The sequence below is a fragment of the Pungitius pungitius genome, chromosome 7 (genome assembly GCF_949316345.1).
Source record: "Pungitius pungitius chromosome 7, fPunPun2.1, whole genome shotgun sequence".
Taxonomy (NCBI): domain Eukaryota; kingdom Metazoa; phylum Chordata; class Actinopteri; order Perciformes; family Gasterosteidae; genus Pungitius; species Pungitius pungitius.
Window position 1 is genome coordinate 7,426,291 of NC_084906.1, and position 13,291 is coordinate 7,439,581.

Sequence of the window (13,291 nt, forward strand, 5' to 3'; positions counted from 1 at the left end):
GAATGGCTCCCTCCACCTCTTGTCCAAACAACCTACTCCAACAACAAACACTTGTGCTTTTCATTTGCCTGCCTGTAACTGAGAGGACAGCTGCACTTCCTGTAGTGGATCAGTAATAAGAAATAATGACCTGTTTGCGTTGAGTGGGCTCACACCCACTGGACTACAGAGTAACACACACACCCCACACATAATTGTCTTGGCAAGTGTGCAGACGCGCTAAGATGTGAAACCCTATTCATGCAAGTGCTATCTAATTGGCTCCCGCCTTTGAGGAATTAGACCGAGTTAATCACGTCTGAATATACAGAACTCAATTAGAACTCTGCGAGCTAATGCAGACAGCCATGAATATTTGATGACGCAGTCAGCAGAAAAGCAGAAGCCGCTCCGTGTTGGTGCCTCAGACGGCGAGTTAAAAAAGAAAGAAAGGCCGCAGTGTCGACGAGGGGGGGACTTCTCAGCCTCTGGATTGGGCTACCTGTGTATCCATCACATGGAAGTGACAGGTGTGTGGGTGGCGTGCAGTCATTTCTAATTACTGCTGTCAGGGAAGCAGCGATGCAAACTGGGTTTTCCTGCGTTGAGCTGTTTACATCGTTGGCGTCCCACTGCGAGAGGAGCGGTCTGACTGCGATTGCTTGCATTGTACCGCGTAAGCCCCTTGCTCAATGACAGCGGGGGCCTCGGGGGGAGTGCTCGGGGATATCCCATTGTTTGGTGGGAGAGTAGTCCGCTAGGATGTGCTGTGGAGGACGTCCATTACCAGCAGCCCCAAAAAAGCCGGCACCACGCCTGTCGCCTCCGGCTGCTGTGCCACCCTCGTAAAATGTCCCTCTGCGATCTGCATTGAATGACTATAGAGCGCTTTTACTCACTTGTTAAATTCGCTAAACACGACCAGAGCAGTGGTAACACACACACTTTTTGAAAAAAAGAGAAGAGTTTTTATTTTTGTACGTTCGTGTTCAAAGTAGATTTTAAGTACCAACTAGAATTACAGATTCACTGTTGTATGTTTACCAGAATGTCATCGCTTTCTCCTCTTAGACATGTGTTTGCAATGTTCCTAATTAGTGTGTGATTGCCAAAAAGGGGGTTAGTAAAGGTTACAGAACACTAAAATCATTATCAGTTAATCCTTGAGTCTAATTGGACGTACGGTAAGGAACATTCCTGAGATATTGTGTTTATAAGAATGGGGGGGTGTCGGCGTTTGGAGCAAAACAACATTTTTTCACAGAGTTTTTTTAAAACGTGAATAAAATTAATAAAAGACAATTCATAAATAAAAGAAAAAATACTGTGTAAAAAAAGTGGGCGTAGTTATTATGACATCACCCGTGGGTTGGTCGTTATAAAGCCTCGGGTTGGTTAAAACTCATGCTTACCATGTTTAATGTTTACTGAGGGATTACATCAACAGAGTTAGATGTAACTACGTATCTACATCAGAACCGGAGGCTGCTGCATTCTTGTAAAACATTCATGAAGCAGGAAGGTACACAGACCATTTTGATGTTGAAAAGTCGAAAACGCTTATGAAGCCGTCAAACTTGACCATATTGTGCTTTTTCAAAATGTGTCATAAAGCTATAGGTTCCTTAGTGAAATGTGAAACTGGTGACAAGGTGCGATGGGTGTGAGAATATCACGTCACAACTGACTCGGGTTGGTAGAGAGGTGTGTTCACCTTTATTAATGGGAATGGTTACTTTGCAATCAAACCCGATTAAATTGAAACAGAACACTTACTTCTCAAACTATTCCCCAAAGGTCCATATACAGCACCTGTCGGCAAGTGCAGAACTCCTCTGCAGGAAATACATTTGGCACCAAAAAGCACAGTGTCCTTTGTATATAGTGATTTGTTCAATGAACAAAGCAGGTATCAGAGAGCCCTTCATCTCGTGCCCGGGATGGTTCCCTGCACAGACTGACAGTTCAAGTTCACCCCAATGACACAAATCCATTAAATCTTTGGAATTGCTGTTTTCTGGTCTCTGAGAACCACTTCTTTTCTGCTGGGACTGTTCCCACAGGCTAAGCCATATATGAGAGGGAGGGGCCACGTCACTGAGGGGGGGTGGAGTCTGTTTATCCTGTATTCACGAGAAAAATATTGCAGTCAAACATTGGAGTCTCAAAATACATGTCACACAGTTCCTCTTTTGATTTTTGCATTTCCCAAAAGTGAGACACTAAGGAACACAATAAAGTGAACATTGGTTTTTAATAGAACAATGCATTAACTTGCGTATCAAACAAGTGACTCGGGCTCATGCACACTTCTGCATTTTCATCCCCTAGAAAAATCTTACATCTAAAAATAAGACGAATGTGGCCAGGAGAAGGAATCAATAAATAATAACAAGTATGGTTTCTTCAAAAGCCTCTAAATATGGAATATTTCCCACGTGTGTGATGAGCCTGTTTGGAGAAGGCACCACAGAAAAGGGGCTTTCCTTAAGAGAGTCTCGCTGCAGCTACAAATGCACATTAGGAGTTTGTGCTGTAAAAAGTAGGTCTGATTGTGAAGAATGTATATCACAAAACAAAGGAAGCAGACCGGAGGTTGAGCCAAGCTCAAAACACGGCAACATGATACAGAGCGAGCAGGCGAGGCCAAAGCGCCACTCTCCAAGACAGAAGCAACAGACTCCGGGGTTAAAAGCTCATCAGTCACTCATGAGCGTTTCCTGGTGACTGGCAGGCCGGGGGCTGCCCAGTGCACTCTGCAAACGGCCCCCGCATCGGAAATCTGTCGGGCGGGGGCAGCCAATGAGACCGAAGCCCATTTATTTTAAATAACAGAGCCAAAGTACACCACCAGATAATGAACATAATGACATTCAAGCGACTTGGCGTCTGTGACCTTCGTGGTCTCTGAAATTCTGTCAAAAGAGGCAGAAATAGATTACGTTTTTTCTTCTTCTTCCTATCTCTTTCATTACTGCTCTTTCAATAGGAAGCTGTGCTCCTGCCGCGACCTTGTGTTACTTCATCGGTCTCATTACAGCACACTTAAACAGGCTGCTCTTCGGAGGATCGGTATTCACGGGAAGTGCAAGTAAAAACAGTCACATGGGGATATGACCCATTCCACGGCGTCAGTTTAGTAGGTAGATCTGTTTACTTGCAGAAAAATGCCTGATGCCAAGGGCCACTAAGCTGCCACATTTAAATAACTTAAACCCCACTGAGGGAATGCAGACATGAATTTGCGAGGAACTGGTAAGAAAGCAGATCTGGAGGACATTGAATTGACTTAACAACAGTAGGCCTGGTAGCCTGTGTAAGCAATTAACCTCCGTGACACTGAATCCCACTGGTGAACCTCTTCAAAGACCAGCGGAGCTATCAGACACAGGGAGAGGCTTCGCCGCTCTCAGCCGCGCTAAATGATCTCCTCGTTAAAAGCAGACTCCCTAAAGTGAAATGAGACATGAATTTTCCAATAGTGGAATTTCAAAGGGTCTGGTTGAATTCTTAGGACGGTATAATGACGGATGGGACATAATGACTTCATTTGCTTGGAGAAATGATTCCATGAATGTGGCCATAGCTGCTTTTAGTAGTAAGTAAATACTGTAAGAAACAAGTTCCCGAGTTGAAGCCATTGAGGTCGTCAATAAGATTTCCGTCCAGGTTGAGTCGGCGACGGCCATTACCAGCCACGGTCAGATTATAACCCTATTATTAATCCTATTACTAGCTACTTACAAAAAAAGGTGCTTTAATCAAGAAGTTGATATTAATTGGGACAAAAGGATTGTGTTGTTTGGATGAATGACAGCGGTTGTCAGCGAGAACATTTCCTTGGACTGCTTCACAATAAAAGGCTTCTCGCGTTTTCTCGCTGTGATACTTACTAGAAGCAGTAGAAAAACAGTACTCAGTATCAGCAGTAAGTTAACGCAGATTGTTCACTTTACTTTACAGTTGTGAAATACACAAACAGTGAGCATGAGCATGCTCATATATGAAGACTTGTTTCCTGTGAATCACTGTACATATCGATGGGCGGCCTCTGCCACGACAGTGGACATGACTTTGTAAAGAGGTTGATGCCGAATGGTGATCCCACAGCACTTCCTTCCTAAATGTATTAGGCCTCACATCTTTGCTCTCAGAGATCGTCTGACTGACACTGAGACTTGAAGAATTAAGATGCCCGAACCTTCAGCTTCCTGCAGCTCAATGAGCTCTTTAGGTTTAGCGTCCTCAGGTGTTGAGTCAACACAGGAGAACATTCTACATTTACATTGGACGTGGATCCCATATTGCAGGGATGATAACTAGCCGACATGGCGGTTAAATCCTAATCTTTCATCACCGGGTTCCTCTCCTGTTTGTCAATTCCCAGATGTGTCTTGACTGTTTTGCAGATTAAAAAAAAACCAAAACACAATCAGCAGCAATACTTTAAGTCTGGTGGGAAAAAAAGTCTTACGTTAGAGCTTACTTGGAAAACACTTAGCGGCACTAAAAGTCAGACTGCGTGCGTCACCAACAATGAAGGGCGGCCCGCTGGGCGGTTCAAACACTGAGTCACATGTGTGCCAGCAAGGACCAAGGGAAGCGGTGTGGACACCTCAGACGCATCAGACAATGGGGGTGGGGGGGGCCTTAAGTAGGTAGCAAGAGACATAGACGGATCACTGCCCTTCTGATTGTGGTGGGACACGGAGACAGACACCAGGGCTGTGAAATGGGGAAGTGCACACGTGACGAAGACCGATGCGGGCGAGCTCCTGCACATTACTAAAAAGGATTTAACGATATCTCCCATAAACTGTTTGAACCAAGCAAATCACCCGGCGGAGGAGGTGTGTCTTGCAAAATACAAATGCCGGTATTGTTCCACAGGATATGCAAAGTCGGAGCGCAGATAACACGGCCGCTGATTGCCTGTTCCGATACAAGGCAGAACAACTTTTGGGGATTGCAATCAGCTTTGCGTGCGTAAATGTATTCCGGCAGTTCCTGGGATTAATAGGTTTTTGCATACTGTTACAGCGACTTCCCTCTGGCACCTGTTCTACCTGCACAACATCCCAGCGTCTAAGACCAGAGGGGGAAGACTAAATGTACCGTGTGAAATGACTCGTTAAGGTTTCACCAATTGGAGAAAACTAACCTCTATTATAACGTTAAAATTATGCAAATTATCAAAACGTTTCTAAACAATACATATACACATAACAATGAATTGGTAAATGAACTATACAAATTTTAAGGATATATTTTCATGATTTAATACATGTAGTTTGAATTTAAAGGGACACCAATTTACAACCCATGCGTGGTTGAAGGGTGGAAGAGGCGTTATCGGGGGCTTGAGATGGTACTAAAAAAAGATGGTGGAGAAGAGAATGATTTCTTTTCCAAAAGAGATTCCTAGACTGACTGACTTGAAGTTTGCCTCCTTCTCTCTGGGATATGACATTTCTCTACAGAGACTCACTCCCTAATCGTACAGAGGCTTATGACCCTGAGGATGGGAATAAAAGAAGAAGAAATTACTTTCATTAAGAAATTCAGATTTCCCCCATCCTTTTGATCTTGCGCCAGAAGAACATTTATGCTGATGAAATGCATAAATAAAGTTCTTAAATTATCCCGCTGCTCTTTAGCGCGTGTATCAGGAGTTGGAGAAGTTCCAGAGGAGACAACTACAATCTCGGTGAGTGCCTCTGAAAAGTAGATGATTTAAGAGATGGCCCACCACTGGTTTTACTTTACTGGTAAAGTGCCTATTGAGCCCTTTCCTGCAAGTGATGTGGAGGCAAATATGGATGTGTCTACTTCTTTGGGGTGGCCTTGCTCATCAACATGCTTCATCCCTCTCTCACCATCACTTCCCGCCAAAACCAAATGACTACCTTATTGTTATGGAAGCTCAAAGTCCATGGAGCAGGACCACAGAAGAGAGTCTCTTTTTACCAAAAAATTCTTCTTCCACGTCAAAACTTAGCATTCGTTGCTTCATTGCTCAGAGTGCAACTGGGCCCGGCCCTCCTCCTCCTTTCTCCACACCCCCAGAGTGAACCAGCGCTGACCCGAGGGACGTTACCTGAGGACACTCAGCGTCCATTCATTTGACCCGGGCCGACATGTTGAATGTGACAGTGACGAGTGCAGAAGTTTACCCGCATCTTTAAAATGTTCCACTTCCACTTTTGCTCATTGAATCAGAATCATAAATGGCTTCTGATTCCTGCTAGAAACTAGATGCCTCAGTCTTTAGAGAGCTATTCGACACCCAGGGAAAGGAAAGTATATAAACCAAAGGATAACCTACCAGGCTGATCTATTTATCTGGCGATGTTGACAAACTGATATTATAAATTGCATAATTCTTTTTCAGTAAAATATCGTTACACAAAAAGTTCTATTGCACTACTTCCCGTCTGAGCTTCCAGGGATGACCTTCATACTTTCCCACATGTTGCTGACAATAAGAACTGCCACAGCGTCATATCCAGGAATCGACAAAGAAAAACGGTTAACGTGGGGGAAACAACTTCTGCAAAACAATTTCCTTGTGGTCTTTCCTGACAATGTTGCACAAGAAAATACTTTCATGTGTGTTGCTTAACTAACCACAACATCAAAACACGCTAGTCTAGCTAAACAGGATTAAAAAGTACAACAAAAACCCAAACTAGATCTATTTAAGTTAACTTTTCACCAGAATACGAAGTTAACATGAGATAATAAAGGAGGCAGAATCTCCTGTGTCACGTAATCCATAAAGAGAATTAATACCATGTTAGACTCTAACATGATTTTAACACCCAGTTAATAGCATTCAAACCATATCTGACAGCTTATCAGCTGGAACTCCTGATAGTTATGCATCAGCTCACTCAATGATGTTCGTGTGAAAACAATATAATTATCATCTAATTCACCAAAGAAGATATATCTGAAAATCCTCAATTAGAAAACGACAATGACTGCTTCTCTGATATCATTGTTCTGGGGAACAAAGGAATAATCTCTCAGGTTGTCCTGGCCCCAAAAATGGCGTAGTGGGTAAATACGACAACTATGAAGCCATTTAAATTCCCCTCCAAGCAGCTATTACCATTGGGGTTTGATTGTCTAATTAGTCCCGTGTGGGCAACTCAATATTTACACACAACACCTACACCATATATTGACTTAATGATGTTGTAAAAAAAAAAGGTGCCTATTTGTACATCGAGCATGCAGTGTTCCTTCAGAGTCACGTTCAAGTCCAATATTCACTTCATTACTTCAGTGAAAGGGATCTCCATTTAGAACTCCCCTGTTTTAAATAGGCATTAAACAAAGACTCTGCAGTTTGGCCTACGCACATCCGCTGTACCTTGCGTAACTCCAAGGAACCACTTTCAGGGGAAGATGACAAACGGTTTCACCGGGTGACCGAAAACAAATTTAAGCCAGAGAAACAGGAAATGAAGATGTGAGAGGTGGAAGCAAACCGGGCTCTGATGAAATGAAATGAGTAAAAATATCCTTTGACATTCCCGGCACGGTGCTGGCAAAATGCCCCCCCCCCCCCCCCCACATAGTGTGCACGGAGTGGGCCAACAACTAGGTGGCGAGGCTGAGAGTACGAAGAAGAAGACTCACGATGTAGCAGGGCTCACAGAAGGCCTTCTTCTCCACGGCGTAGAAAGGCTTGCCGCGCAGCTTGCTGCTGCAGGTCATGCAGACGAAGCAGTCCACGTGGAAGACCTGGTCCATGGCGGTGCAGCCGGTGCCTTCACCCACCACGTTCTCTCCGCAGCTGGCGCAGCGCCCTGAGGAGAGAAAACGGACTCAATGGGAATCTGCAGAGATTTTATTTGGACTCTTCGATTTTAGATCGACTCTGAAAAAGGCCAATCCAGAGCGAACAAATGATCCATGCCGTTTCCATGCGCTGGCGGATGCTCTGATCACATTTACTGCACATTACTCAATATTATTCAGAAACGTTATTGTCCTAGAGACATCATGGGTAGTTTCATGATCCAATGAGAAACGAGAAAAAGAATCAGGCAGGAGATGTTTTATCTGGCACTTCTTCCAGTAAGAGGTTAGGGTCCAATTCCTTTCTTTGAATGACAATGTTTGGGAACTCGTTGAATCGTCACTGACGAGGTAACACGCCTGTGTACACAAAAACGTCAACAGAGACGGAAACCAAGACTCCAATCACACAGCTTAAAATATTTGTTTCTTCTGACAAAATCGAACAAAATGAATCACGTTTTGAATGTTCAGCAGCTCTGATATGCACTTTCATCTGGCCTCTTATAGCTGAGGCACATGAGTAATGTCTGAAATCATTAAAACCATCACATAAATCTGGAGAGATAAAAACAGATCCTTGAGTTTCCAGTGAAATGATTAACATCTGAGGTTCTGGAAGCTCCTCAAACGGCTCGTTGCCTCTGTTAAACATCCAAGTGAAGAGACATCAAATCGTTTAAGAGGATGAAAATAGTTCACGTTGGGCATTTCAAAAGAGAATTAGGGCCTAATTCCGTATCAACATAGTTGCTGATTAACTAGCTACCTGCCTTCGTCGACTGCTGTTCATTTCTGTCAGAGTTGTTCAGCCACTCGATCCGTAAGCTGCGCATGCATCCACTCACACCACCTTGCTGCCAAGACGAGGAGCCGTGCCTTTAAACGATGTCAGAAGTGCCTAATCTTCATTTCTATTTCAAACACTGGATAAGGAAGGATTAAATACTATAATTATGCCACATTAAAGAAACCAAACTCATCGCAAAGTGTGACACGGGCGACATCTATTTCAACAAAATCGAGCCTTGAAGTGATTAAAAAGAAAACTTTAGAAGTACAACGAAGTCTTTGTAAAAAAAAAAAAAAAAAAAAAGAACTGATATTATTGCTCCAGAAAGAGACTGATTGCATATTGCGGGACATGGCATTTGGATATCTTTAATTGAGTCAGAGATATCTTTAATTGAGTTTAAGATGTCCTCGACTCAATGCAAGTTATCTTCAACCCAATTAATAACACTGTCAATTTAATTACTGGTATCTCACAATAACAGGGTTTAAAAAGATATCTGAGAATGTTTTATTTTTTAACACATCTGAGGACAGATTCAATCTCTCAGAGGAAGCACGATAGTGCATTTAATTAATTCAAGTTCACTTGTTTGGGATGGTTTTTTTGGGGCTGATTCGGAGAGATGATTGACACCGTGTATGTTCTGAGCGGAGCAGTTCAAGCGTGTCACAGACACTAACCTTGGGAGATAGAGTATCTGATGCTCCCATCTTACACAGTTCCAACTCGCACTTCTTCATATCGAGAAATTCAAACGGAAATCTGTCTCAGGTATCTGAGCAACTTCTGCAAGTGTTGTGTTGTTGAGATCAAATATCTCCTCGCTGATGGTGTTTATAATCTTAGATAACTCCTTATCCTGTTTCCTGCCTCGCCGGAGAGAAGTTGCTGATGGCGGTTGAAACTTTTCCAGCAAGATTTTTGGAGAAATGCTCGTCGAGAGCGCTTGGATCTGCGCTGCTCGTTGACTGGAGACACATTCGGCAGACGAAGGGCTGGCGGATTGCTGCTCAAGACGTTTAGCGCTTCGCGCTTGCAGATCTCATCCCAGCAGCAGTTTTTTTGCACGTTTAATTTGCCGACGCGTCGGCCGCCGCAAACTGCACGGGCGTTTTTTTTTTTTAATTTTTCCCTTTTTTCATGCAAACCCGGCTATTGGTTTTTCATCCGCTCCCACGGCTCCATCCACACCTCAATTACGGCTGCGTTACCTACTGTACAGGGAGGCAGATTAAACAAACGGTGAAGGCGCGTCCCGGGGGGGACATGTGGGTGTCAGCGGAATCACAAGCAGGGTAATCACTTCAGAGAGCCAGAGGGGAAGAGAGGGAGACGCCGAGCCTGTTAGTGGCTCCAGATCACAGGCCATCTCCAGCGAGGGGATGGGAACGCCTAACATGTCCCACGGGGGGGCCCCCACTTTAAATAGAAGGGAAGGAAACCTCTCGGAAAGCCCTTTCCTTTTGGAAGTCTGTCATCGCGAGGGCCCTTAGGAGCCATTTGTGTGTTTGCACACACACACACACACACACACACACACACACACACACACACACACACACACACACACACACACACACACACACACACACACACACACACACACACACACACACACACACACACACACACACACACACACACACACGAGAGGGAGAAAAAAAATCCCTCTTTGCAGCGAGACATGCCGCACATGTGACGAGTATGTACCAACGCGTGTAGCGTACACAACAACACGCATCAGCAGCCCCCACGCGAGCTCACACGGGACCTGCAGGCGGATCGCAGTCGCCTCGGATGCTACTGAGCGCTTTTTGTGTTGCTACACACTGCTGAGGGCCGACTAATTCATAGTGTGAGTCGAAAGGGGGGTTTCTGGGATGAATTGATGGTGTGGACTGCAAAATGTTCGTCAGAATTTCGCTGTGTCCCATCATGCCAAGCGTTTCTCCCGAGGAGATGGTGAGCTCCGGCGGGCACACGAAGGACACAAAAAGTCAAGCTGTGATTGGTCAAAGCTCAAACTGTTGGACAGCCTGTGGAGTGTTTGAGGATTCAGAAACACAATAAACCAATGGAGTATAACATGGTGACATAAACTTTCTTTGCAATATTTAATAATGTTGAATGTCACTTTTTTTCAAAATTAATTAATCAATTAATTGAATTTTGTTAAAACCCGTATGAAATAAAAGGTCATTAAAGGCGATGTCAGACTGACACTGTCGCAGCGATATGATCAGACCTTTTGGTTTCGCTGTGAATGAAGAGCGTCATTCGACTAAAATCATTTCAAGCGCGTGAAGACGAAAGTCGCCGCACTTGAAGAGAGAGCATCAAGGTCTCGGATTCCTCGTGTGTCATCGACACATTCGGCTGCGCTCTGCCTCTCGTTGTCGGGGGCGACAACACAAAGTCACACAAAGTGTAAAATGTAAAGCTTCTCCTTTGTTTCGTCTGTGCGATAACAGGCGCCGGTGTTTTACAATGCCGCGCATCAATTATTTCACGCAGCTGCGTCGCGAGCGAGCATTTTCAATTTCGTGCCGCTACTTCAATTGACTTCTTGAATAATAAAAGACGGCAATTGAAGCCGGATTGCGTCGTCGCCGCCGTCGTCCCCACCGCGGAGATGATCGCAAATACTTTCGAACTATTTCAGCCGGGCATAAAGGAATCATGAAAGGCCTCCCCGCTCCCCAGCGTCCCTCTGCGAGGGAGCCGGAGTCTTAATATCCAAACTTCAAATAGTTCCTGTAGAACCAATGCAGTGGTGACATGTGTGTGTGTGCGGGGGGGGGGGGGGTTCATTTACACTTTACTCACTTTCTTTCCTTTGCATTCCACAACTCTCAGAAGTGTCTCTTCTCTGTTGCATCGAAAGTCAAAAGGACTGAAGAGAGAAAATCTTTTTCTTCTTTTCTCTCCTTTTTAAAGAAGCCCATTCCCTGTGAGCTGCGGCGGCTTAGAATGGTTAGACAATTTAATTGGATAAAAGGAAAAGATTAAAGAGGCCCTGACTCTGTTCCATAAATAATTGATTTCTAATGTATTTGTAGTGGCAGTGAGACGCTGTTGTTTGGGAACGGGGGGGATGTTGAGTGGCAGAACGCTTCACATTTCTGCTCAGTCTTTGCCTTCTTTGTTTTCTCACGCCGGGATATTGAGGCGGCATGAAAGGCAAGAGAGGGAGCACACTTGCAGCTCAATTTGATCTTACATCGTCGGAAATCAAAGATCGTGCATGTAAAGGAGGATGGCAAGGAACTTTTTTTTTTTTTTTTCTAACTGGGAGACCAAACTTTTTGGCACTATGTTACTAAAGAATAAAATTCAGCTGGTGCAAGCGTTGCAAAGCCCAAAAGGCAAAGCCGGCAAACTGAAGCTTCGTATCCAAAACTAATAAAAAAACACACAAAATCCATTTTGGGACTTCAGCTAAAGTTTTGTATTTTGCTCTTGGATTTGAATATCTGATATTAAAGAAATACACAGTCAACTACTCCACGTCGCATTTCAATGCCAACAAACGGCTGTATGAGGAATACTCAAATAGAGAAGGGAAGGCAGCCAATACTAGGCTTTTTTTATTGTGACACCCTGAAACAGGTGTGTTAAAGTTGTGTTGACTCTTAATTAAAGACATAAACAATAACTTGTCGAATGCGTAACAGCGGAAAATAATTCTGTTAGGAGTGAAACCGCCGGCGACTTTGTTTTCCGCTTCATCTCCCCCCCCCCTCAAGGTTTATCTACATTGTTGCTTCCGACTGCGCTCTGCGCAGCCCCGACAATGCTGTGGCCTTCAGTCGCCTTTGGTATGACAAGAGGAGTAGCTGTCATCGCTGTATTTCAATCCACCCCCCCCCCCCCACCCGCCTTTCATCTCATTCCCAATGTCAGCAAACAGCGATCTGCAGAGCGGCTGCGGCGACGGAGGAGGAGGACGGAGGGGAGGCGAGCCTGTGCCACTAAGCATTACTGCTCAGCCTGTCAGGGCCCGCGGCCGGGAGGGGGGGGGGGGGAGGGGTGGGGTACAGAGTGTAGGTTACATGTTTTAGAAGCAGGTTGGCAGGAGCGACATAGAGGGGTGCCGGGGAGCCAGAAGAGGGAGGGGGGGGGGGGGGGGCGCAATGGGGTAAGAGAGAAAGAGAGAGCGATGCAGGGGTGCATGAAACAGGTGAGAGTACGCGTGAGAGTACGCGTGTGCAGCACGACGTGTGGGCTGTTTACCCGCCTGCGCTGGCGTGCGGCGAGCCGCGCGTCTGCTCGCCCCCGAGGTCAAACGCTCACTCACAAATGAAATCTAGCAACGTGAGCGGCCGGGAGCCTCAGCTGGGCTCGCACGGCAGCTGATCTTGCAAGCCTCAGTGGAGCTGTCTCAACGAGGCAGGATAGCAAGCGCCCGAGCCTGGCGGGAGGGGGCAGCGCGAAGGAGGGGACGCGGCGGAGAGAGGAGGGGTGGTCACCTCCCGTGAACCGCTGCCATTAAAAAGGAAAATAAAAAAGGAAAAAAAAAAAAATAGCAGGGGAAGGAGGAGCGCCATGCTGGCTCAACGCATCAGCTGAGAAGACTAGAAAGCAGCGCTGCGAGGTCAGCGGCGGTGACGGGACGCAATAATGAGGGGAGAGAAATGAGGACGAGTGAACCATGCTGGACAAAAAACAGCGTTCATGTTTTATGAATACTGCCCTGGCTGCTCAAAA

The 13,291-nt window shown here is 45.3% G+C and overlaps 1 protein-coding gene across 2 annotated transcripts in view; it reads right to left on the bottom strand.

Annotated features, from left to right (window-relative positions):
- The window catches only part of lpp (LIM domain containing preferred translocation partner in lipoma), a 110,757-nt gene that overhangs the window by 12,621 nt on the left and 84,845 nt on the right, over positions 1-13,291 (bottom strand). For both annotated transcript variants that reach the window (XM_037469363.2, XM_037469365.2), the window contains one exon: positions 7,627-7,796. In XM_037469363.2, the coding sequence (XP_037325260.2) occupies positions 7,627-7,796 (170 nt within the window). The remainder of the gene's footprint in view (positions 1-7,626; positions 7,797-13,291) is intronic.